We start from the raw sequence: 27,791 nt of genomic DNA, 5'->3' as shown, positions 1-27,791 counted from the left end.
ACTTTGTCTTTGTCACAGAACGGGAGAGTGAACAATCACTTCACGACTTTTTACCTTTTGCGTGTGCTCTGTTGCATCTGATTTTAAAGTTTATTCTACATGAACAGTTTTACCAGCAGAAATATGATGCACGGTAAAATGTCTAACATGTGTGCCAAGTTTAAGATTTTTTTAAAAAATCCCTGATTTAAAATGATGCTGATATTAGAGATAACACTGATACTGAATAATAAGTTTTACTGAATGTATTTAGGTCTATAATCTACTTTAAATTTAGTTCACTCAAACTAGAGCATTATGATAATTCTGTAATCTCCCTCAGACGTTATTAGTCTAGTCTAAGAAATAATATTAAAATAAACCTCAGGGCACGATTATGTTGGTATCCCAGAAGCTGCGACGCAAGCATAAATTATACTATAAATTTAAATATCCACTTCAAATAAATATTTGATCCAGACCATGATTACACATCTGCAACTTAGCGCGGAACTCAATAACACAATAACAGGTCGTACTGTATATTTGGATGTTGCTATGACGAAACATGAAGCCATCAATTCAGAGGTGCAGGTCCATGCAGATGGGATTATTATTGAAAGGGTTCAAGACGTATTGAATATAGAAAAACTGTACTTGACTATAAATCATTACATATTCTTTACTGTGCAGTTGTATATAAGTTACTGTGTTGAATTATGGGGTAACAACTAAGAAAAAATCACTACATCCACTAATCTTCTGACAAATCAAAGTCATAAGATTTATTTATAAGGCTGGATATCTAGAACCAATTCACTATTTATAATGTTAAAACTAGTAAAACTCATGGACGTTGTTGAACTGCAAACAGCACAAATAATGCAAAAAACCAATCCAGTCCAAAAATTTTTTAGAAATGGAGATTGGGGTTAAAATTTGAGAGAATGTTTTACTTTTTTGTAAAACAAGAATTAAAAACTTTTGTGTTCAATTATGGAATGGGTTATAGATAGATCTGAAGCAAAGCTCAGAGCTGATGAATTTAAAAAAAAAATGTGTAAAAATAAAATACTCAAGATATATGGATGAAACACAAAGTATCGCACTAAATTAAAAATAACTGCCTCACCTCGTTGGTGGTTGTTGTTGTTTTTTGTTGTCGTTGTTTTTGTTAAATCACTGACGTATGGCGTAGAAACTGTTCCCTTTTATAAAATATGGAATCATTTAAGTTAAATAACTGATGGAGTGGTGAGACTTGATAAGTTTTATTCCCTCCCAACCCCTTTTCAAATATATTGTGTTTCGTGTTTCATTTGAATATATTCCAAATAAATAAAGCTCAATCAATCAATCACAAAATAAGAACCTTCGTTCTGCACATGCAAGCTCAGTATTCATTCAGTATTCTGCCAGCTGCTGCAGGAGGAAGGCCGTGTGCATCACTTCCCTCACTAATATGGACCAAGCTGTAGTAACCGTGATGGCTTTGGGGCATTTTCACAGCAGCTCTGAGCTGATGTTTGAGGGAAAGGGTTAACGCTCAACTCCCCACTTTCATCTTCAAAAATGCTGCTGCTGCTGCTCTTCAGCTCTGAAGGAATTATCATGTTGGACCTTCCTTCCCCCCCTACATGCGTGTCAGTCTCCATATGGACTGTAACTGTAGACCTGTATATATGTCCGTGTGTTTGCCTTCGTTCTGCACATGCAAGCACGTTGTGTTGTGCTGCATCTTTTCCTTCATCCATCCATCCGTCCACCCTGTGTGAGAGGCTGGGTAGACCCTGGATAGGTCGCCGATCCGTCACACAGTCAACACAAAGAGACAAACAAGCATTCAAACTCACATGTACGCCTACCACATTTATTCCCACGAGGACAAAATATTATTACAAAGAGAAACAGAGAAGAAATAGAGAATTCCTTGCTCCTTCAAGGTTTGTCACGATTAGAATGTGCTGCAGTAAAGCTAAAGGTTAAGGTTAAGGTTAAGGTTAAGGTTAAGGTTAAGGCAACTGTAACCTTGATGCAAAATCACAGACGAATATTAGCTGGAGGTCAAGGGTCAGAATCCATATTGAGTATTTCGACAAGTAGATTGGTCTCTGATTTCTGGCTGAAACTAAACTCTCCCGTTTACCATTTGACAATATTTCACTGCAGCAGTTATTCTTTGACTTTTTTTTCCTATTTACACAACATCTTACCTCTATATATCATCTTCATGTTGCCTGCCAGCCACGGAGAGTAGAATGAACAATACAAAACTGCAACAATTGCACAGAGCTCATGCTCCTCTTCATTGTTAGCATGTCGATGCCTTCAAGGGTTTGAATGCACTCACACTATACGTAATAACAGTGACAACGTCTACACTGAACCACTAACAGGAGAAGAAATAACACTGACCATCTTGAGTGTTTGAGAAACTTTTGAACCTGACATTCATTCACGTGGATGTTGCTTAGACATGTAGCACCCACCTAGACCAGACGAGGCAATGCCATCTGCAGCAGGAAGCGGCCTGACACAACTAAATAAAACATGAACAAACATGGGAGCTGCAGAGGGACGGCTAGCAGGAGCTATGCTAACAGGAGCTACGCTTGGTACACACAGGCTACAGGGTGCTGGCTAGCTACTGGTTTTTTCATGGTGTGGAGTCATGCTTCCAATTCAAAAAGCCTCGCCTCGAAATGTTTATTACAAGCACTGTTATCACTAAAGGAGACAGAGGAGTAATTAAAAAAGATGAGCAGAAGAGAGAAGGAGAAACAGAGGGAGACAGCGTAGCCACAGCTAATGTCCATTCTCTGATGAGCCACAACCGTTCTGGAGGCACGAAGGAGACCTATACAACATTAGGACAGTGGTCATAATGTTATGCCTGATTGGGTTATTACTTTGCAGCATATACTGTATATATACTGAAGTCTCCCTCTCATGATTCATAAACCCAAAACAATAAAAATGTCAGATTCATTCAGACTGTTTTGAGCTCTCATTCTGCTTTCAGACGTTCTACCCATCCTGCTCATGCTTTGTCAAACATCCATCACAAGTTAGTCCACAAGTGCAGCACATCATCGTCTGGTCGGGATCGATAGGTGTGTCGTTAGAGCTAAACTCATTTCTCACAGAGCTGGTCGGCACCGATGAGAGTGAAATTTGAAAATGTCAAAGTGAGCTCTTAAAAGCCGAGAATATCACCTTTTGAAGTAATTGTTGAGTCATCTGCGTTCATCGATAGCACCTTCAAATTCCCCACGGTGATATATTACAGTCATTTTGTGTCGTGGGCCAGTGAATGTCTTTCTTACTCTGTGCAGCTGTTCTGCCCATCAGTTTCTTTGGGCCTGTTGATAGAGTGAACAAATCCTTTGACTGCATCTCCTACTAAATCATCCACACGTGTTAAAGACTAAGACAAAATAAGACGGCAGCACAGTGAACTCCTGTCTGTCCTGCGGCAGTCCTCTGGGCTTAGACAAAGCGAGCAGCTGTGGAGGTATATGGATGGTAGCAGAGTTGTTAGTTGTTAATGTTAGAGGTCATCTGTCTGACCGGCCCCTGCAGGACGCTTTCACCGTAAGCATCACTTAGGGATGCGCAGACAGGAAGAGACCAGCAGCAGCAATGTGACAACAAGAGACCGTAGAACGTTAATAAAGAGTTGGAGCGATAGTAGGTAAATTAACATGTGGTGACTGGAAATAATGGCTGAACTTCAACCACCATAGAGCAGTCACAACTCGACAAATTAAAGAAAAGAATTTAAGTTCATGTTTTCTAAAATCTTCAGTATTCTCTCGCAGTATACGTGTTTATTAATTTACATATTTAAGTGTCAAGAAGATAGAATAATGATAATATAAAGAAATGTTGAATTACACACTGTATTTATTTATTTATATTTTTATTTCTTATGGTTTTATGGGTCTGCTTCGCAGAGCGATTGTCATGGCAACTGTCTGTCAACATGATCTGTCAAAAAAAAATTTATTTGACGTGTATTTTAGTGTTTCATTTAGACCCAAGTCCCATCTGTTGACATGGAGGGGGCGGAGCTAATGACCTATACTGCAGTCAGTCACCAGGGGGAGCTCTACTTGCTTAGGAGCTCTCATGACGTCCACATCTCAGCTTAAGTTGATTGTATGCGTTTGCTTACTATGGAGATCAGTCCCTCAGAATAGAGCACTTTATTAATCCTTCAAGGAAATTGTTTCATTGCTCCGATAAACTGTACACTGATGATAAATATATCTGTAAAGTGTCTGTTTCAAGAAGATAGAACAAAAAATGGAAGATGTGTAAAACAAAATATTGCACAAGGATAATATTGGACATATGCAGTCTGAAATGCTCAGGCTAACCAACACTGAGCAGGAGGAGTTGTAGAGTTTGATAAGGACAATCAGTCACGTTACCTCTCTAAACATGATCATAAATACCAAAATATAACAACTATTCACATCCTCACTGTGAACTTGCAGCGTTGACTGAGAACAGATCATTCCTCTGAAACAGTGACTCCATGTACATATGTTAGAAGACAAGGGAATGAATTATACCTGTTGGTTTATAAGTTACCCACTAGCTCCATCCATACACTAGCAAATGACTTATGTTAAATCTGCAAGATGTTACCTTGGCAACGAGGGTCTTGAATGTCCACTAACCATTTGTAAAGTCGACGAGAAACTTGTTTTATATGTTTTATATGTGCACGGGGCTTTAGGCTCAGAAGTACTTTGGAGTTAAAGGGACGGTCGGCAAATTACATTTTTGTTTACTCATTAACTCTGGTCCAGAAAAACACAATCTTCTTCTAAATGAAACTGTCTCATAATCCCGCTACTGTCCAACAAAGTAAGTAATTAGTAATTTGTAGAACCCGGTCATTTAAGACCAAAGGGAGTGATGTTTGGCTTTATTTCTAAAAGCTCCTAAGAAGTCCTCTATCCTGCAACTATTTAGCAATGATTACTCACTCTACAGCAGTCACTGCAGGCTATTATTTTCTCACAAAGGCTCGAGCTGCACTACACCCCAAAAAGACCCTAATCATTGCTGCTACTTTCTAAAACTTTTCTTTTTTGTACTTTATGGCTGTGAAAGGGGCATAATTAGAATTTTTCTGACTCTCACAGACGGAGCCACAGTACTTTGATACATCACTGCATGAAATTCTATATGTGACCTCTCTTAAATAGAGCACAGTTTTCTGCTATTAGAAATATTCAATTTGATTTAGCAGCATGAGAGGTCTTGCATCATGCTTTAGAAATGCTTTTTTTTTTGTCAGGGGGAGATTTCGGGGGGAGTGCTACATGTCTTACAATTTCAGCAAACACAAAAATAATTGAAGTCATAAACATGTCTCTCTAAGTGTTTTTTTGTTTTATTATTATCAAGAATGTCTTTGCAACTCTCCTGTCAAACATCTAGATGTGTGGTTTGTTTACAACCTTTTGAATTCAATTTTAACTGATGATCCCAGATTAAAATGTTGCTTTCAGGATTTTGAGGAGTCCTTTATAATTGCTTTAATTTTTTCATCCTTAAATCAACGCAGTGTTTTTCTATTTAGCACAAAATTTAAAAACCGAAAATCACAGACTTCAAATGGTACAAGATATCTAACAAAAAAAAAGAAACAAACAAAAAAGCAATGTGTTGTGTATCATGGACTGTAGAAAATATGGACGTCTCCACTTCCAGAGGCCAGAGTCTGCTCAGTGTGATTCGAGGGCGGAGCCACGTTATTCACGACCCGCCCACACTTCCTCCACACTTGCTTTTTGATTCGCATAATACTGCGCTGTGCTCTGCCTCCACCAGTTTCAAAGAAATGTTAAATTGTACAGTGTGCTAATTTATTTATGTCTTTACTCTTAGAGTTTTATGGGATAAATAAAATGATAGGAACCATCCCATCCACTATCAAGGAGGGGGCGGAGCTTATGACCTATTCTGCAGCCAGTCACCAGGGGGAGCTCTACTTGCTTCAAAGCTGTCATGGTGTCCATCATTTTTTACAGAATGTACTGTCTGAATGAATGAACTGATCAAACTTCTACAGTTTCTAGTAGTTTTTTCCATAAATACTCTTCATTCTTCATCTACTTCATGGTTTCTTCAACTGTCTCCTAATGTTCAGCTGCATGCTTTGACAATACAAGAGGTGAAGTGATTCAAATCTAATAGACTAGTCATGAAGGTATCAGATATACACAGAATCCAGTTTACATTTCTTATATCTTCCCTATTTGTGACAGATAAAATGCATCCCGCTATAGAGCAGAGTGAAACAGGCGCAGACAGCGGTAGGATTCAGATAGATTTGGGAATCAATATCAGACATGAATTCATTTCGGTGATAAGTCCGATCCCTGCCTCGGGAGTTGGCATCATCTCTTACTCTCTTGTCAGCGATGCTTCGGCAGCCGCATCCTGCGCACTCTGAGTAATACGACACACAGAGGGCGAGTTAACACACACACACTGTAGTAGATACCGGGAGAAGCGAGGAGTGGAGATGCTGATGCGAGGAGAGCGAGACAAGTCGGGTAAAGATACTCAGTGAAGAAAAGAGCAGAGGAGCCGACAGAGAGATGTATAAAGTCCTCGTCCGTCACTAAATCATGTTTGTCATTCTCGTGGAGACAGAGAGACGCCTCGTCCCACGGGGGAGCTCTGACGCAGCTCCTTGACGTTTGTGAGACTCTATAGCCTGTATGTATTTATTCCCACTCACAGAGTAGTGGCTGCAGTATTAATTCAAACCGAGACATTTTATCAGCCCCTCTGAGGAGTGGACAGACAGTCACGCAGGTTCTGAACAAACTCACAGTAGTCGGGCCGGCGAAAAGGCAAACTAGAGCCACAGCAGAGGGTATGAACGTGACATCACAGCGAGCGAAGTCAGTTGAACAGTTGAAAAGAGAAGAAACCTGGTGTTGTGGTTCACATTTGGTGTCAGGAAATATTCATTTTTTGATGAAGTCAAACCTTAAGTCAGGAGTCTTCAACGTTTTGAAGCATGATTAAGTAGGGATGTTAACCTTGGCCTAGTGCTATTTATAAATATACATTATTATGAGAATTTTGCATTCATATTACACTATTCAAATAATACACTGGTTAAAATATTCGTTTTGTGAGACAGCTCCTGTATCGCTGAATGAGTGGAGTGCTGACTGAAAGATAACTTCTGCCTCCATTTATCCCTTTACTAAAATATGTTGGATTCATGTTAATATGTATTTCAAGAAATTAAAATTAAATTTGCAAGGAAAATTAAAAAAAAAAAAAATATATATATATATATATGTATATATGAAAAATGGCTAATCAACCAACGGTTTTGCGACCTCTTGCAGTATCACAAAAGGGGGTGTGGCCTCAGGTGGCAGTGACATCAGTGCATGACCTCTGTTGGTCCACAGCTGTGTGTGAAGACCAGGTGATCTGTCAAACTTATATCATCTCACTGCAGCTAAAGTGATATCAGCGCCCAACGCTCACAGTTCCAGCTGTAGCCAAACGCAGCCACATATGAATTAGTTTCTGTTCTTTGTGTCCATCCAGGCTCCGACTGTGTGAGTCACGTAACTGTCAGTGGAAATATAAAATAATGAGTTTTACATCTGGAACCACGAGCGCTCAAAACAGATCCACCTGCGACGCAACCCTGTTACTGACATTTCGGGTGCGCACGCTTTTACTCTGAGAGAGAGCGGCTTTGATTATCTTCAGCCTGTCTTATCTTCTGAACTAACGTTTTTTTTTTTTATCTGCCCTGTCAGGCTTTGTTGTCGTGACATCGCCGTATTCCCGGATAAGTGACAGAATTTCCAAAGTTAAGGAAACGACAACCAAGATATAATGATGTGTAACAATCCTTGAATCTAATGCAAATCAATGCACCGGCGCTGCAGCGACATCAGACAGTTGTAATATTCTTTCTTTGGTTTGAATGTAAAAGTTCTCAGTCATCCAGGTCATGGTATAGTCCAGGGGGGGCCTGATCTGGTCTGGTCTAGGTGGGTGCTACATGTCTAAGTAACATCCACATGAATGAATATCAGGTCCAAAAGTTTCCCAGCAGAACACTGATGTCACAAGATGGTTCAATATTATCCACTTCTCCTGTCAGTGGTCATAATGTTATGCCTGATATGAAAGCAATTACTTTGACAATTCCTATTTAGTCACTGCTCTAGGCTAGGAAATAGTCTCACACATATTGCTAAATACTGTTTAGGCCAAAGCCCACAAATTGGAAGGATGCAACAAAAAGAAGAACTCTTAATTTAATCAGTTGTTAAGTAGATGCAGCTTGTATGAAACATCTCCATGAAAACCAGGTCCAAACGTTTCCCGGCAGAACACTGATTTGTCACAAGATGGTTTAGATGTTATTCACATCTCCTGTCAGTGGTCATAATGTTGTGGCTGATATCACATCTTCTCGCTGTGACATCTCTAAATGTCTACATGTCTTTGTTTGCTCTGAGTTACAGTCCAAAGCATAAAAACATTCACTTCACAACGTTCTACACTCGCAACCAAAAAGGAAAATCATCTCGTCTCAACGCAACTAAACCATTCACTGTTTTCATCTGTGTCCAAACGTGTCTCCTGAGCCAGCGGCAGTGGTTTCATGGTTTCATCAGCCTCCTTTCAAATGTGTCCGACCGGCCTGCCGCTGTGTATTCCCACTGGTGCTGTCAGCGTACAAGAACCTCCAAAACCCGTTCCCTCTCTTCCTCGTTAAACCAGCATCTGCTGAGGTAAGAGGCCTGGACCCCCCCCCCCTCCTACCCCCCCATTCTACACACACACATGCACACATGCACACACAAAGACACACACCTCCCTCCCCCTTCCTTTGCACTCTCTCAAGCTTGCCATCTGCCACAGAGTTGGACAGGACCCCACTAACGCAGCAGCCACACACACATGAACGAGCTTACACCCACATTTCAAACAATCGCTGGTAAACATCTCCAGTGCAGATGAGCGCACGCACACCGACACCGCTACTCCGCAAACCTAAAGTTAGCCAGGCCGCATTTTTAATGAGGAGCCACCCCCCTCTACAACCACGAACAAAGCAGCTTGCAGGGTCATAATGGTCATAATGGTTTCTGAGAGACACCCCACCCCGCTGCACGGACGGAGCCAGTGAACTCCTCCCCGACAGGGATGGCAGAGGGACAGCAGCTAAACTCTAATTACTCCTCGGTGGCTATCAGGCCGGGGCCAGCGTTTTTATTTTGCGAGTAAATGGAGAAAGAAGGACCTACACCTCCGTCTCCGTCTCCTCTCCTCTTTCTCTTCATCTCTGTTTGTCGTGCGTGAGGCCCTCTCACTTTCGCTGCAATTGTGCATCACCTCTCAGTTATATCCACGGTGAATAATAACGTTGGAGATAAAGAAGAGCGAGCCTAAGGCCATGCATTCTGATGGTCTAAGCACTCCCCAGTTGCACCGCGCTCGGGCAAAATCAACAGTGCGGATGCGAGGAGGGAGGCAGGATGCTCCAACCCTCCTCATCCTCCTCCTCCTCCTCCTGCTTCCATCCTGCATTCTCTGGCTTATTTGTTGTGTTGTTACTCATTATTTACAATCTGTATCACCCAAAAAAATTCCCGCTGGATGCCTCTGCTGCTCATGGAGGTAAAAACAGATGTGGGGCCAACGCTGGGCAAGGGGTTCGGAGGTGGTGGGGGCAAATTAGAAACATTATGTCTGCTCACTGGGGACGCTCGCTCTCGCCTGCCCCTGCCACGCTGCCATCATTGTCACTGTCGCCCATGGAGGGGTAAAACCACTTGCGGAGAGATTCCTTTCCAGAGACACTAAAGCTGAAGAGACAGCTGGGCCCCGCTCCAGAGTGTCTGGCTATTTCAGAAAGACTGCTCAGTTCGTGGCAGCCGGCCACATTACATTTCATTTCTATTCCTTCTTTTTTTTTGTGAGTCTACTTACTTTGTTTCAATTTATTTATTTTTTTCCTCCCGAGTTTCCCCAAATAGACTTGAATCTGTCGTCTGCACCAGGCCGTGGGGGAGTGACAGAGAAATTGAGGCTGCAGTCATTTGGTTAGATTGCAGCGCGGGGGCCAAGGCGAAACAAAAGCACACTTGGTCAGATTCTCACAATAAAAGGGCTCACTTTGTCTCATCCTGCAAGCTAATGAAGTCCGTCATGAGCAGGCCGTGTGCGGCGTTATGGTCCCGCCGTAATAGAAGCCATTAAAGGCACATTATTTGGTTCAGTGTGTCTTTCCACTGCCTGCGCCGATGTAGGATGAAATGGGCCATTCTAATCCTCATTAACATAGCTAATTTCACATAAGAGAAAGTTGATAGTGGATGTCAAAACCATTCAAAGGTCACCCAAGCAAAAGCTGAACCGTTTGCCAGAACCGCATGTGTCTGGGAGCGAGGCCATGCAAATATCTCATCCATGTTCGAGGGCTGTATTAGATTTGCAGAGATTTTTCAAACACAAACACGCAAGGGGATGTGAAGTGTTTGACAAAAGGCAAAGCAGATTATACGGATAAACCTGTCAAAGCCACCAGCACACGATGGTGGATGATGCAGACGAAGGGATGTGGAAAGTGTTAAGGAAGAGGGACATTCATCTTCACCTCCAAGGCTGCAAGAGCTGCAGCTAACCTTCAGTTGGACGGATGAAAGTGTGTGTGCAAACACGTGACATGTTGCTCCTTCGGCAGAGGCTCTGGCACAACGCCATGTCACGGAGGGGAGAAGGGACAAGACTGACATTGGAGGCACGGAGCTGCTGCCACATGACCTTTAAAAGGGGACAAATAACTGAACGTCACACTCTTCAGGCCAGCTGTGTTTGGCTGAGTGTCACATGTGGCTGCACACACAACAGACGCATGAAGACCGAAACCTGTAAGAGTTCTGAATCTCTTCCGGAACCAACAGGATGCACAGATTTGCCGGGTCAAGCCGTGTCTCTGTATTTAGGTCAAATCTGGGCTGCGCACCCACAACCGAATGTTACCGGCTTTTATTGGATATTTTTTACAAACTTGCTTTTATTGCGACGAGAAAACCGACAGCAGACTTGGGAACATTTCTAGAAAAGTGAGCAGCTACACCAGCAGAGACTCCACACCCCACTTTGCTGACTCAGTTTCCTTTCTCACAAACAGAAGCTTGACTGGAAGGTTCACCAGATTGCACACACACACATATATAAACATATATATATTTCTAAATGAGAAAGGAAGCTTTAAAAGTAAAGCACTCACTCGGGGACTCTCCTGCGGGCGGTGATGCTGGCCACGATCACGCTCTCTGGTCTCGGGGTGGCCACAGCCTTGAAAGTCCCCTTCCAAAACTTCTCAAAGAGCAGCTTCTCCTCCAGCTGCTGGAGGCAGGCGGTGCCGCCCTGCGATCCCGGGGAGGGCGAGGGGCCGCGGGGGCCGAGCTGGAGCGAACACGGCGGCTGCATCTGTGGCTCTTAACTCTCCCAAACCGAATGGGCTTCGGTCCCTGGACAGACGGTCTCTCTACGCTCTCATGAAAACACAGATTCGCGCCGGCTGTTGCTCAGGAACTGTCCAAGTACTGAAGCGAAGCGGCGGAGGGAGCAGCGGCTCTTCTGCTTCTCCGTCTTCTCCTCTCTCAGCAGCAGCAGCAGGTCAGTGTGTCAGCGCGTCTGTCTGCTCTTCACTCTTGAGCGGGAGGAGAAGGACAAAAGCTGACCCCCTCCATTTGGAGGCGACGTATTGTTCTCCCAGATGAGGAGGGGTGGGTGGTGGGGGGAGAGATTCTGTTCCTCTCTCTTTGCCTCACCCCCTTCTGTCACATCTGCTGCTCTTTGGGATGGGGTCTCCTTTCCCCCCTCTCCTCCTCCTCCTCCCCTTCCTTGACGGCAGCTTCACACTAAATAAGGCATTCCTTCACAACAGATGAAGCCCGGTTCAGTCGAGAGGAGAGGAGAGGAGAGGAGAGGAGAGGAGAGGAGTGAGGGTTTCTTTTTCTTTTTTTTTTTCTGTTTGTGTCTAAGAGTGGAGCGTCTGTTGTGTGGAGAAGACGCTCGGCGGCGGACGACCAGGCGGCTGTTTGAGGGCAGGCGTGAGTGATGATGCGAGTTGGGGAGTGAGTGAGTGAAAATCGAGTGTGGAGCTCAGCTGAGAGCGGCTTGTTTTGTGTCTCTCTGGCCGTGACGTCAAAATTGTGGGCGGGAAGCCGGGAAGGAGGACACCCTCTGTCATCCTCTTTCTCTCTCTCTCTCTCTCTCCTTCTTTCTCTTTGATACACTTGTCTCACTCTAGTAGTGATGTTCGATACCAGCGATTTTCTTTCCGGTCCGACACTGAGTAAAATTCAGGCTGATACTGATCCGATACTTTGTGTAAATATCTATCAATCAATCAGACTTTATTTGTAAAGCACTTTTCATACAACAAGTAGCAAAAAGTACGGTATGCAACAATCCCGACAAGCCCCCATACCCCAGTATACACAGCATTCATTAGAACAGGAGCTAACTGTCAAGGCTGTGATAGGTGAGGAAACACCAGAGGCTGAATAAAAATGACACCACAAAAAAACCCTAAAAATATTATATAGACCTAAGAGCAAAAAAATGAGACAAATAAATAAATAAGAAAAAATGTAACTATAAAAAAGCACTAATAAAATGCTAATCACTGAGACAAAACAGATTTTTAAAAAAGAGTAAATACATAATCGTCAAGATTCAATTAAAAGCCAGACTAAAAGCAAACGTCTTGGGCTTGGTTTTAAAAACATCAACACTCTGCAGCCCTCAGGTCTGTGTTTTTGTTCTAACTCTGGGTTTTATTAAAAGGCCGCGACCAGAAAACCTGAGGGCTCTACGATAAAAGCAAATCTGACAAATAGCTTGGACTAAGAGCTTTATAAACCTAAACCCTCATGCGTCTGGTGAATCTATTTCAAATCATAGCTTCATAAAGAACACAAGACGTCAGAGTAATTCATTTATTTATCTTAAACTCTGGAGGATATTGAGGTATCGGCCTCATTTACTGTAAACTCGAGCTAATGCAACAACAGAAAAACCAAACAGAGACACAATCACACAGAATATATGTTTCAAACACTAAAAACAAAAGAAATAAGTGAAATAATAAGACCATTAAAATAAATTGTTTAAATATTAAGAGCTACTATAAAATGAAAACTTGCATCTTAATTGTGACTCTGTTCTCTCCTCTTTTTTCCTCCTCATCATAAATGACTCGTATTCTGTGCTGTGGTTTAACCTGAGTATGAAAAGTATCGAAAGTATTGATATTTTTATTCAAGAATCAATTTTAAGAGCATAAAGACCTGGTATTATAAGTATCGATCTGCACATCAGCATCTAAACTCTAGTCGTGAATAGATTCACTTCTTTTCTTGTGTCAGTCCCTTTTACTTTTTCTTAAGCTGCTTCTTTTATTGCAGTGGCATTGTTTCACTCTCAGCTTCCTCCTTCCCTTCATTCTTTGTGTCATTCCCTTTGTGTCTCGTGTCATTCTTTCAATTCAATCCATCTTCTCAGTATAAATAAGTTCTTACATTTGCTGCATATTATGTGACAAATAGGCTCAGATAATCACCAGGCTCAGGACAAACCACTTGTATTTACAGAAGAAGAAGTGCTGTGGAATAAAAAAATAAATAAATACATGGTACCTGTGTTATATCCTATACCTTTTTTTTGTAATATGTGATTGAAATACTTTAAATATAGTCTTTGTTCCTGCACGTTGCGAACTGTGAAATCCTTTCTTTCTTCCCACATATGCTCCATCAGCGTCTTGGACAAAAGGGGCCGAGTAATCAGCATAACAAAAGGCCTGGCTCAGTGAGGACCAGCCGGAGCATGTGGCCGACGCAAACCTCCCCTCGGGGGGAGGATACCTCCTCCCTCCCTCCCCAGAGTGCTCCTCTAACACACAACACAGAAGCAACAGCTCAACAGTCCCCCTGACTCCCTCCCCTCCTCTTCCTGGTCTTCACTCCGTCTCTAATGCTGCATATCATCCGCTGCTAGCTGCTGCTGCTGCTGCTGCTGCTGTAGCACCGAGGACTCTGGCTGGAAATCTTTGGAGGGATTATTTACCACCACAGGGATGCTGCCTTGTTTATGCTACAACAGAAAAGTCTGTGTAATACTTTGCAGGATAAATACTATTTATAGACGTTTGGAGTCGCTTGCAAGCTGTAACGCAGCTAAACTGACAGACCTCATGTAGGAAAAGGTTCCACTCTGCAGCAGGAGTGATGTATATACACACCGATCAGCCACAACATTAAAACCACTGATGGGAGAAGAAAATAACATTTAAATCATCTTGTGACAAATTCAGTGTTCTGCTGGGAAACTTCTGAACCTGACATTCATTCATGCGGATGTTACTTAGATATTTAGTACCTACCTAGACCAGACCAGACCCCCCCACCCCAGAGCAGTGACACTCCTTGATGGCAGCAGACATCCCCAGCAGGTGCACAAAAACCCTTTAGGAGCAACTCAAATAAAACATGAAAAGCGACACAAGGTGTTGACCTGGCCTTCAAATTCACCAGATCCCAAGCTGATCCACAGAGGCCCCTCACAAAGCTCCATGTCCACTCTCTGGTGAGTCACAACTGGTGTTTTGGAGGCACAAGGGAGACCTACACTATATTAGGCAGGTGGTCCTAATGTTATGCCAGATCAGTGCATACGTGTGTGTGTTATCCCTGACGTCTCTGTGTCAGTTATTCCATCTTTTCACTTCGCAACTCCTTCAACATCTGCTGTTCTAAAGCTTTTCTGGTCACATTTGTGTGGAACATTCTTTCAGAGCAAAAAAAAATTTATACTGATTTCTAGATTTCAATGAAAACCAGCCTTCAAAGACTCAGTCAACCATCTTTATTCATTCATGCACCATAGCATCTATCTATCTATCTATCTATCTATCTATCTATCTATCTATCTATTAACACCCACTGATTCCACTGGATGACACTAACATTTTAAACATAAAAGCATCTATTATGTTTCCAAACCGTATCATCCCGGATAAATAACACAATATTCCGTCGCTGTGGGTGTGAATGAGGTGTCACAAACAAAAGTTTTCACACTCTTTACTCACAGCGCCGTCATGTGCACTTCTCCTTCCCTGTGGCTGAGGAGTCGTGTCGAGGCGTGGGCGGGAATTAATATCTCTGCCTCCTATTCGGCATGCATGAAGACGCGGGCGCCTGGCTGTACCTCGTCAGGTTTAATAACGCATATATTAGCTGATAACACGGAACCTCCATGTATAACAACGGCAGCCACTTAATGATGAGTGGCTCCTTAATCAGTGTGCTCTGCATAAAGATGGAGCAGAGGTAACCCTCGAATCAAACCCCGGGGCTGGAGCGGAGTCCGGCCCCGGTGACGTGGAAGCGGGTTTCGTTCATGGAATATCAAACCACGAGGCCCGAGTCGAGGTTGTGTCGAGGGCAGCGGGTCGGGCTCCCTCCCGCTGAGTGTTTTCATGAAGTGCTTTATTTTTTTTTACATGGAAAGCTCAGCTGAAGGACACAAAGCTGTTGTGGAGAGAAGTCATTAATCTGTGGAAAGAATCGCTTTGTGTTTCAGCCTTGGTGTTTTCATGGAGAGAATTGCAGCTAGTGACAGTAACTGGTTTTTAAAGTGTTCCGTCAAATCGCACTCAGAGACACTTTGCGTTCTTCGTTATAATTGGCACTTAATGCTTCTGGATTCCAGACATCATGCCAACATAACATCCAAACTGCTCCGTATCATCAGCAGCACAGCTACGTGCATCCACTCAAAGTAAATCATGAATTAGATTAAAAAATGTGTTTATTTAATTTATTTTGAAAGAAGCAGAGAAAATACATAAAAATTGCAGCGATGGGGCTGAACTGTCAGATCTGGAGCTGACAGTAATTGCAGCCATTAGAGCAGATGGATTCATCTCTGCGGATATTTTTAAGTCGCAAAGGCAAAATTGTTTTCTCTTCACCGATGAGAGTTCAAGTTACTGAGTTTCTTCTTCTGCCCAAAGTGAGACTGACGAATTAAAAAAAAATAATAAAATAAATAACACAGAGGAAAAGCTTTCAGAACTCAAGTAGGATTTTCTTTTTTTCTCGCACACCTCCTCACGACTTCAAGACAAATCAGCCGCTGGCATTATCTGGGGATAGGCTGTCACCACGGCAACATTTCTTTGCCTCCACTTTTTCTCTCCTGTATTGTTTAATTGTAAGTTTAGCCGGCGTAGTTCAGCCCCGGAAAGAAACTCTCCTCATTTGACCACACAGCTGTCATAACTAGATTAATGGAACGCCTCTGTGGCCTTTTCACTTCCGAAACTCAAGATGCACCTTTACCTTTACTCACTGTCTCATTAGTTTCTGAGGAGAGAGGACATGCAACATTTCAAACTGGGGGAATATTAGAAGACGTTAAACAAAGCTGTAGTGAGAAAAAGGAAAAAGCATTGTTTTATTAGAACATATGTGAATTATGCCTTAAAAAATCCTGGTGTGGAGCAGGTGGGGAGCAACGTAAAGATTTCTTAGGTATAGCAAATGAAAATGTTAAGTTTAGTGTGGATACTGAAAATGTTTTGACTGAGTTTTGGAATGCAGCATTATGAGGAAAAAGAAAATTACAATTGATTCCAACATCTGAAAAAGCAATTTAGTTTTGTTCCTGTATTTTTTTTTTTTTTAAAAAGAGCCCTTTTCAAATATCTCTGCAAAATGTTCAACAATCAATCACTTGTCCAATTCTTATGCTCATGAAAGACAGAGCTGTTGTTCATAAAGGGGTGAACGTCAATAAAGTTTTTATCTGTGACCCATTTTTCTCTGTCTGTCGTCTTCAAGACATCGTGAACACACCTGTGTTACACTATTTCAGTACTGATACGTGTAAATATGGGACATTGTTTTGTACCATATAGTAGAAGTTTACACCGATGAGCCACAACATTAAAACCACTTCATTCATTCATGTGGATGTTACTTAGACATGTAGCACCCACCTAGACCAGAGCAGACACCCCCACCCCATAACAATGACACTCCTTGACCTGACCTGGCCTCTGAATTCACTATATCAAAGCCCCTACTAACAACATCCTGTGTAATATTCTACTATTCTGTTATTCTACAAAACATTACACAGGTGGTCATAATGTTACGCCTGATCGGTGTAGATATTAAAAAGCCTAAACTAATGTAAAGCTAATAAATCAGAATTTATCGGAACATTTATCTGAATCTGCTGTCGTTACGTCTTCATAATGTTTCTTGTTCGTCCTTGTTTGCTCTGCTCCTGGTTCATCTACCTGCAGGATATATATTTATATATATACACACCACACCTCTTCATTTCATTTTTCATTTGATCGATCAGTCACCTACATATATGGCCGGCTCTAATACAACATGTATTGATTTCTTATGTTCTCTGTTCTTTCGGTAACCTTTCTTTTTTTTTTTTTTGTTTTCCTGTACTCCAGTCAACCAGGACTCCACTCCACATCTGAGTCTTCAGTCCAATCAGCTTCTCAGTGCTGCTTCAAGGCCCTCAAGAAAAAATCTGGACAAAACTGCTTTGTCCTCGTCTTTGTTGTCCAGGGAATATGAATTATATGAACGAGATAACAGAGAACATGGATGTGACCAGACATAGACATAAGAGTATGAGTCAAGGAGAAAAAAATAGAATAAGACAAAAATAAAAAATAAAAATCTTAAAAATAGTGTAAGAATGAGGTAGTAAGTTACAAGAAAATATTGTGAAAATATACAGTATAAAATTCTATGAGATATATGTACAGAATATTTGAGCTCACAAGCTTTTCAGTAAATCTTGTTTCTTACTTCCAAATTATCTCTTCTTGCTGAAATGGCTGGCTGATGTTGAAAGTCTCTAAGCACATGGTTTACATCAACAGGGGGTCCGCGCCCCCTAGGTGGTCTGTGGAGGTACTGCAGGGGGGGTCGCAAAATCTTTGGTTGATTCGACATTTATATATATATATATTTTAGTAAAGGGATAAATGGAGACAGAGGATGTTATGTTTATGTTTTAAAATTTGAGCCTGTGCATTATTTGAATAGCTTAAAATTTAATGCAAAAATGATAATAATGTATATTTATAAGTAGCAGTAGGCTGAGTTTAATATAAAACACTTATAGTAGGTAGGCGGTCCTCACTTAATCTCTCTATCAGTCCTTGGCTTGATAAATGGTGGTAGACCCCTGGTTTACATAATGGACACTTGGAGGATTTTAAAATGTTTAACAGGTCCTCTGCTAAAACTTTGGGTATTACTATGCACTTATAAACCAGCAATTGCTTTTCAAAGTTGGACCAACAGAAAAAGAAAAAAAAAAAAAAAAAAAAGGAAAGCGCATGCAAATGACTGTGCTGTAGGATGGCTGCCAACAAAGACACAGGCTCCTGGATAGGTTTACGTTTAGAATCCACTCATTAACATGTAAACCCCCAAATTCTTGGTCTTTGGCTCAGGCTGCTCAACCCTGATAAGATATTTCATTTCCAGGCTATTGCAAATTTCAAATGACTTTCACACAAAAAAAAAAAAAAAAAATGACATTTTGATCCTCTCCCCAAGTACCTGAGAGTAAATAGACCTGGTCTGACTCCTCTGTGTTGACGCGGCACTCGGGCGACTTAGTTGTGAGGAGGCTGTCCGATAAAAGTGGAATGACAAAGAGGAGAGTATCAGACTCCGACACTGCTGCACAATGAACGCAGCAGCTCGGCGAGCTCATGCTGTTGGCGTATTTGTTGAGATGAACAGTGCACTGCAGCATCCAAACATACAAATATCCGGCATCAAGATATTTAGAGGAAATCAGCGCAAGCTGACTGGAAGCATACAGAGATGTGTTACTTTACTCAATCTTTCTATTAGCATATCATGCTGAATATAAATGAGTTCCCATCACCCTGTCAGCAGTGTCGCAGAGAGAGAGAAGAACAGACGCAGGAAAGTCTCAGTTTTTGAGAAACGTAATCTGCATAGCAGTCGGTCTCCCAGTGTAATTACCCATCATGCCACAGATCATAGCTCGTCTTCCTCCCTCTAGGTGAAGCAGATGAAATAGAGATAATCTCCTGACTCGATTCTTACCAGAAAAATGCACCATTTTCTGGACTGTTTTTCTGACTTTGCTTAACCTCCTGAGACCTGACGACCTCATACAGGGACATTAGGCTTTAGGTGAGACCTGTTGTCCTCATAAAGAGATGCTTTTGTTCTGCCATGCACTGGTAGCGAAGGGTCAGCACACTTGTTTATTTATGCTTATTAACCTTTCTAGTTTGATATGACATGCAAATTTAACAAGTTCACTCAATGTACACGTTTGAGGACGTTCGGATTTCATCTGCTTTTGCATTAAAATGAACTATTTTAAATGCAGACTATTTCATTTTGTTACCGGCGCAAGTGAATGGGGCAGGTGAAAATGTGGTCAAGGAGGGGCGTTGTGAAGGAGAGACTCAGCTGCACAGGGCAAGGGTAAGAGGACACCATCTTTCCAAATTAAATCACGAGCCTCCATCAGGGTAAACAAACCGCAGGGATGGAGGGTGATGTAGCAGATCTGCTTTTCCCGCGCCCAGAGGATACAGAATAATGCTCATCCGCTGTGATCGTCGGCGCGCGCCACGGAAAGGTTACACGGGGCCCCTGAAGATGAGCTAAAGGGTCATCTCGTAAGCCGTCATCTGAGAGGGACCGCGGTCATGTGGCGAGGCTTGCCCCAGATGTCTGGCACAAAGTTGGAACGCTATTGCTCTGAATGTGGGCTATAAATCTCACTTGTTGACTTCTAAAAGCACATTTTTTCAGTTGTTAAATCCCTAATGTATCACCTTTACTGACTTCTGATTTATCTGTGTGTTGTTGGCTGAATGCGTGTCATATTATTGTTACACGATTGCTGCAGCCAGCGGATAATAATCTATCTCAAAAGACAAGGAAGAACAAGAAGAAAGAGAAACACATTTTAGGCAAAAAAAAAAAAGAAAAAAAAAAGTGCTCTGAAACCAGGCTGACAGATGGCAAAGATCTGGCTGATGCAACTGTTGCTCCGCTCGATTTGCAGCGCTGCCCTCCAGCACCTCATGGCTCACTCCTTTATCTATAAATACAGTTGGCAATTAAGAGAAGGAGGTAGGTGATGCCACATGTCTGATGTTCATTTGCAGAGCGAGGCTTTCAGTTTCAGATGACAGGCCATGACGCAGGCTGACTATTTCTATTATGTACCGTAGCGAAGTAAGAGGAAGGCTCGGATACATCGAGAGAAAAGACTGAAATCAGACGATGGGTAACCTTTTTTTTTTTATATCTTTTTTTTCCCAGGCATTTTTCATAAAATGCAAAAGTATTTAAATCCTTCTCATGGTTGGTCCAAACTACATGAACGATGATGAGATCAGTGTGTCTAAGGAGGAACATATAAAGACCATTAATAGCCATGTGGAGGTTGAGAGCTGTCTCTCAGAGAACAACATGAACAGAACCTTCAAACCTGTAATTGCTTTGTATAATACAGTTTATGAAGAGCCTGTTACTCAGTCTACTGAAAACTGATGAGAGATATTTGGTGACAGCGCTAGATCAAACTAGGGGTTGGATGAGTTCGAATGTTTTGAGTCTTTGATGACGTAACTAACCCAATGGACTCCTCTCTGCCTTCTAGGAGGCGTCCATGTTGTTGCTGTCATGTGATCAGAGGCTAGTCATGAATGAATGAATTTTAAAGCGTGAAGTCAAACACCAGCGGTGAAGGTGCAGGAAGAAACGCTTCCACGAGTCATGGAGCTTACGCATTAGACTCCTGCATTATCAGCTTTTGATAACAGCTGGACATCAAGAGCAAAGTGTCCTCCTGTGGTTGTTACTGGCCGTGGTTTGTTTCTTCTCTCGCTTGTCCAGCATTTGCTGCAAAGTTGGTTGTCACCGTTTCTTGATGCTGTCATTAATTATCTCCCAGCTGGTCTTAGATGTTTTACAGAGGACTTGTGCAAAAAGTCGCCTCCTCTCCTTAACAATTTGGCAGATTACATTTCTGTCAGGTGGTATCGGATACAAGCACATGAGCACAGCATACCCAGTACTAGTATCTAGACATCCTTATCTACAAAATTCTGTCTTTTTGTGGAGATCTATATATATATACACACATGTGCATGAGCCTGTCTTTGTGATAAGTTCCTTTCAGACACCGTACAATAATTAATACACTTCCTGTAACCCTCAGGAATTCACCTAAATGAGATAAAATGAAACGCACGTGCCATAAAAAGACTCAGAAGGAGCTTTTGTAACAAAATTTTAATGAGCTTTGAATAAATAATCCCTGTTCTGCAGCGTGCAGTCCATTTAATTGCATTACTTATCAACTTGTCAGAGAAATCCATAGCTGGACGGCAGAGAGTTTCCCCACAACAAACACCGTCTCGGATGGAACTCAATTTTCTAACAGCTGTCATATCCTCATAATTGTTGTTTATCCTCTTTAAAATTACTCATCCACGTAGAACCAAATATGTGCGCGAGAGATAAAACAAAAAAAGGCAGAGGGAGACACAAACAGAAAAGTGACAGGCATGGAGGAAACTCTGAGAGAAGGGCACAGAGAGTGAAATATATTCAAGGATATATTCAAGGTAAACATAGTGGCACACAAAGACGGCAAAAAAAGAGAAATACCTCCAGGCTGTGCCTTTTTTTTCACTCGTGTTGGCATTCAGTGTCTGCCCTGTTTGCCACTGTCTTTATAAACAGTAAAATCAATATGGCTGCTGCTCTGACCCTGGAGCTAGAGGAGCCCATCAGTAGATTCACTTACAAAACAGGATGTTCAGAAAGGGCAGCGCTCAGCGTAGGACAGAGAAAAGTTTTCAGAGAGGATGCATTTTGGTTTAGAGCTCTGCAAGAAGCAATTTAGTCGATGTTCTAACCTGATGGTAGTACTACAGTTCTACTGCCAGCCATGAATGTTGCATGAAGACAGTCTGAAAGTGAATGCAGCCGGGTTCATTATTTTGCAGAATACAGTTATTCACTTTTTTTTTTTGAGACGTGAATATCAATCCAGTTTCTGAAGAAATATACCCAGAAAATCACCTAAAGTCAAAAATTTTGACTTTTTGTTTAAGTCTGGAATAAACCAGAAAGAAATGTGTTTTAATAAATGTTGGACCAGTCTTTATATCAAGTAAAATGGGAATAATCAAGTGAGGTTTGCATTTAAATATGTTCCTTTCATTACACTGTATGTACCTGAGATTACTTAGGGGTGAAGACAAGTGTATCTAGATGGTGGTGATGTCACTCTGCTTTATTATATAGAGTGTCACGCATAGACTGTACATAAATATGTACAGCACATGCTCAATTTCTTGCACTGGCCAAATTGACACTTTTTTCCCGGGGATACAGACGGCGCCATCTTGTGAGTTTGGAGTCACATTTCTGACGGATTCACATTTTCATTTAATTAGTACTACGCTCTGTTTGCTGTTATGTCACATCCTGTTTCTATAGAGTCTAAACTTATCCAAACAACTGACACTTGAACATATATTAGCATTATACTAACTACCTAAAATTACAGAAACCATTCTATAAATAAATAAATAAATAAATTGATATGAATTTTGGTGTTTTAGTTTGGCCCATCCACTAACATGGAGTGGGTGGAGCTTATGGCCTATACTGCAACCTCCAGCCACCAGGGGGAGTTCTACCTGCTTTGGCTTCACTTTTGAGGAGCCGTTCTACCATCTATCTTTATACTCTCTGTGGTTTTGTGCTAATTAGTACTAAAAGTTAGTTAGTTACAAAGTTCAAGCGAGGTACCTTGGACGTTTTTAAAGCGGTGGAAACTGGAGGAAGTCTGCACGCTGCTAGTTGTAGAGCTAATCAGAACCATTTCACTGTGAACTGATTCAACTCCACAGTGCTCGGATGACCCAGAAACACTGTGGAAGTGGAGGTTTGTCCAGGCTATGAAGTATAATTTTATATGCACCAAATTTTGTTGTGCAGATACAGATATTTAAATTAGATTTACTCTGGCTCAAAAATGTCACCGCGCAAATGGTTCGACAAAGGTCAGGATCACAAACGTCGTTAGGTCTCATCTCCAAATGTCTGTATAACAATCAACCTTAATTTCATGTAAACCTGGACATATTCAGGACATTTTAGGATTTAGTTACCTTTAAAAACAAAAGAACTTTCTGCATAATTTCGAGGCGAGCAAAGGTCAGACTAAAGGTTTTAAAATATGTCTCTGTCTCACCTGCCTTACCCTGTCCTTTGTCTTTGTCTTATCCCATCCCATCTTATCCCTTGTGTCCATATATAGCCCCGTCTTTCCCCTTGTCTCCTGTCAACATGTCTGTTCTGTTATTCCATTGTCACTGTTAGCCCACATGATTGCTAGTGTTCCCTGGTTCCTTTGGATTATCTGTCGGACTCTGTGGTTCTCTCTTGACTCATTCTCTGCAAAGCCTGCAGTTCGCCTTGCAAGTTTATTTCATTAAATTGACTTTATTGTTCATCCCTGCCTTACTGTGTTTGGCAATTCATCCCTTTGTTTCTCATCTATAGTATATATATATATATATGACATCACCAGAAGCTCTTTGGGACATTGTCAGATAACGCAGGGATAACACAAGTTATTAGTTCTTGCACAAACCAGTGTAGCCAATGCCGGCGAGAGCCTGAGCTGTCATTAAAATGAAAAGGGTGCATGGCAATGAGATACTCAGAAATCCAAGTACATATTTCAGTGAATGTAAAAGTCTGCAGCGTTCAACTGACAGCTTCACATCTGACTGCAATATCGACGAATATTACCTGGCAAATTAAACTAAAGGGAAAAAAAAAAGATAATAACCTGTAGATGTGCACGACAGTGGCGTCAACATTGAACGGGAAAACACAACGACAGGAGAGAGGAGTGTGCCGTGTGTGCCGCGCCCGGCGTCTTTCCTGAGATGACATCTGACAGCACAAGGTAAACGCGTCTCCCTTGACGAGCGCGGCAGCCTTCGTCTCCGGGACAGCAAACAGCAGAGGTGCAAAGCGAAACTGAAACCAGCAGACAAACGCGATCTGATGGCCTCGCCTCCAACCTGCCAGTCTCCGCTCCCTAAAATACCCTTCTGACTTTCACACCTTCCTCCCCCGCACGACACAAACAAGGCCCGGTCCCGGTACTCCGACCGGATCTGGGATTTGTTTTCTAATAAAACGGCCTCTTATGCAAGTGCTCCAGATTTGAGGCGCTCTGAGGGCTTCAGAGTCCATACTGTGCCAGTTCTGTGCACTGAGGAAGAAAGAGAAGAAAAGAGATGATGACTTGACTGAACCCACTCTAATTGATGGGTCCCTTGGCTTGAGGCATTTGTGTGCACGTCCTCGGATGTACGTGTGTGCGCGCGTGTGCGTGTGTTTGCGTGCACACTCACTGAAGTGCGCCCTCATTCTGTGCAGGCTAAATCACTGTAATGGAGCTCTTATTCCAGAATAACTCAATGGGAGAGGACACTCACAGAAGATGGCCCCGTAAGGAAAATCATTTGAAGGCAAATTGCTTTTATGTGTAGTTTCTCACTGAAATGCATCATGGGCAATGAGGTGTTATGTCCCTTTACACGCAAATGGCTTTCTCCCACTAGAAAGCACTATTGCAGACCGACTGACTGACGGAAAGTGCAAGCGCTGCGGTCGTTGTTACGTTGTTTTTCCTGCTCAACAGCATTTGATTTTAGCACTGCTGATAATGGTAAATGTATTTTATTGCCGTTCAGTGTAGTTTAGTGTCTTTGAGTTCGATAAAAAGAGGTTTATTGAAACAGCAGCCCATCTGTCATATAGACGAGTGTGTATATGTTTAGGATTTGTTTTATTTTCATCTGATTTTGTATTTTTTATTCAACAGACAAATTTATTGTGTGTACAAATATACTTGCCAGTTAAGTCTTTTCTATTTGTTATGTACTTGCTTTCTACTTCTTACTAAAGTAAATCTCTTTGTTTCTTTTTAAAACTCTCTTTATTCATATTAACCTCCTGTTTTTGTGCGTTAACACTTGAGTCATGCACCTCAACTCCTGTCCTTGAGTTTGGAGCTCTAACATTGCATTGTCACATTGCATTGATCAACTGTATTTGTTTTTATTTTATGTTTTTTTTAGTAATGCTCAGGTAACAACAGCTGACATTTATCAATTCACTATCTGTGTATGTGGAGGCAACAACAAATAAAATAACGCCGTGTCCCTTATATCCCTTTTACCTGCCTGATGCATCTTTGGAGTCTTAATTGTGGGATAATCCACAGAAGCCCCTCCCCTCAAAGGTCCCCCACTAACAACATCCTGTTTCCAGACACCACAGGACACAGTCTGAAGGTCCATGTTCCTACACAATATAGAAGGTGGTCATAATGTTATGCCTGATCAGTGTATGATTCAGATATGAATTATACAAAAGAATTTCCTCATAAACCAAAAGGGTTCCTCATGTCTAGGATGAATTTGCATGTTCCACCTATAGTGTGAATCATCCTAATATTAAAGATACTGTACGGTGTGTGTGAACACGATAACTTCTCCTGGTTGCACTGTTGCTTTGTGGTGACTGGTTCAGAGACGTTAGTGGGGACCTGCTGAGCCTCGAATTGATACTGCATCGGTTGCCATGGGATTAATGATATGCTGTAGCTCCCCGGGAAACAGAAAGAAAAAAAAAAACTCTCTAATGCCATTGTTGCACGCTGTTCATTATAATTAGCTTTAGATTGCCTCTCTGTTCTCTGAGGGCATGAGCGAGCTGGAGTCTTTCTCCACTGATGGATGGCTTCGTCGCTAACTGCTTTCCGTGCGGCTTGAATTCAGAGCAACAATATAAATTCTTTAAATACGGCGCATGCCAAGGTCTCGCGACAAACAAGCAATAAACGCCAGGTTTAATGTCGCAAGTGTGTCAGAAAGGAGACTGATGCGGAGGCGACTTTCTTTCAAAATGACTAATAAAAATACATATTAACAAGCAGAGTCTACGAGCTCCTCACACGCTACTCCGCACAGTAGCTGAGCTTGTGATGCTGTTAAAACATAAATACAAGGTAGAACTGCACGCATCAAAACCTATATTCAGGATTCTTCTCATTTGTCTGGAACCTGCAGCACTTGCACTTAACGTTAGATTAGATGTTAAGGAGTGTGCAAGACTTAAAGGACAGATCAGCGTGTTCTCTGCGTAACTTTTGAATCCGAGCAACTGGGTATTATCTATTTGTGTCTCTTTATTTGTTGTGTGATCACAGTGTGATTTCATCAAAGTGTTCTCTGGGAGTAAAAAAAAAAACCTCTTCTCCCAGAATGTAGTCTAGAGTGAAGAGCATACAACAACAACATTAGCATTTCCATCATTGATTCATTTCCCGATTATTCAGTTTTCTCATCCAACGTGCAAAATAAATGAGTTTACAGTACCATTGAAAAAGTCTCGATGACCCACCAATCAACTCATTTTGTTTTTAATGCGTTAATGTTGATCACTAAACCAGTTAATTCGTTTATTTGACTGCATCGAGGAGCAATGATCCATTTAAAGGTGGTACTAATATTAAACAGCAGCTGGATTTTGTATTTATGAGACACAACATAGACCTGAGAGTGCTGGAATATCAAAAACAAGAATATTTACTAAGCCCTGCACTGGTTACAGAGGTCTACATGCTATGGACACGATGCACGCAGGTCACATCGATTAGAGCCTGAAGGTGGTAGTTACTGGAACTGGGCCCTTGACACTGATTGGCCGCTACTGTCAACCGAGGGTAGAAACTCATCCAGCAAATATCTGATATGTGTCAAATAATTCCAGTGTGCAGAAATAACTTCCATCTCCCTCTGCGCCTTGCTATTTTAAAAATAAATATATAAATAAAAATGATCTTCTGCTTGTTGTAATCTACATGGATAATTACACAACTTGACGTCCAAATACAGATAGAGGAGGCTACGCAGGGTGCCTATTATTCTCATAGATAATAACAGTGTGCATATAAATATTCTTGTCTCAGGCACCGATGGCATGATTCAGAGAGGAGAGCAAAAAAGCACACGCAACAAAGGGCTGTGATGTTTGTTGTTTTAAATTGTGCTACTCTGCAGAACAAATGAAGAATCTGCACTCGGGTAGAAACTGCTGGTTAATTCTTTGGTCAATCGAAAACGCTTCTCACCACCAAATCATAGAGACCAGTATCTTCTCCTAGCCTGGAAACCAGCCTGTGCTTCCACAGGTCTGGTCTGGAGTCAGTTTTTTAGGAAGTGGGCCAATCAAAGAATGACAGTGAACAGTCATACAAGGCATCTGAGCACAAGATACACGGTAAAACACATGAGGGACACATATCTGAAAACATACACAACAGTTTTAAACATTTAGCCGAATCCATATTCTGACCAATGTAGCAAGGCCCTTCGTTAAGAAAAGCAAGTACCAATTTTTTTCCAAATTTGCTTTCAATATTAATGTATTAAAAAAAAATACACATGTCCAAATATTAATTTATTTTTATTTCAAACATGTGCAACAGTAGGGCGGCCATGCCAGAAAATTGTGTGGAAAAAAATATTTAAAAAAAAGTTGTCTAATCAACTAAAAATTGTAGTTGTATCT

The 27,791-nt window shown here is 41.7% G+C and overlaps 1 protein-coding gene across 1 annotated transcript in view; it reads right to left on the bottom strand.

The window, feature by feature from the left end:
• The window catches only part of srrm4 (serine/arginine repetitive matrix 4), a 64,606-nt gene extending 52,388 nt beyond the window's left edge, over positions 1-12,218 (bottom strand). Inside the window, exon 1 of the mRNA XM_047591330.1 lies at positions 11,288-12,218. Within this exon, the coding sequence (XP_047447286.1) occupies positions 11,288-11,490 (203 nt within the window). The 5' untranslated portion in view covers positions 11,491-12,218. The remainder of the gene's footprint in view (positions 1-11,287) is intronic.
• Between the last annotated feature and the right edge of the window lie 15,573 nt (positions 12,219-27,791).

The sequence above is a fragment of the Mugil cephalus genome, chromosome 8, assembly GCF_022458985.1.
Source record: "Mugil cephalus isolate CIBA_MC_2020 chromosome 8, CIBA_Mcephalus_1.1, whole genome shotgun sequence".
Lineage (NCBI taxonomy): Eukaryota > Metazoa > Chordata > Actinopteri > Mugiliformes > Mugilidae > Mugil > Mugil cephalus.
Note: the sequence above shows the minus strand (reverse complement) of the source record. Positions and strands in the feature narration are given on the sequence as shown.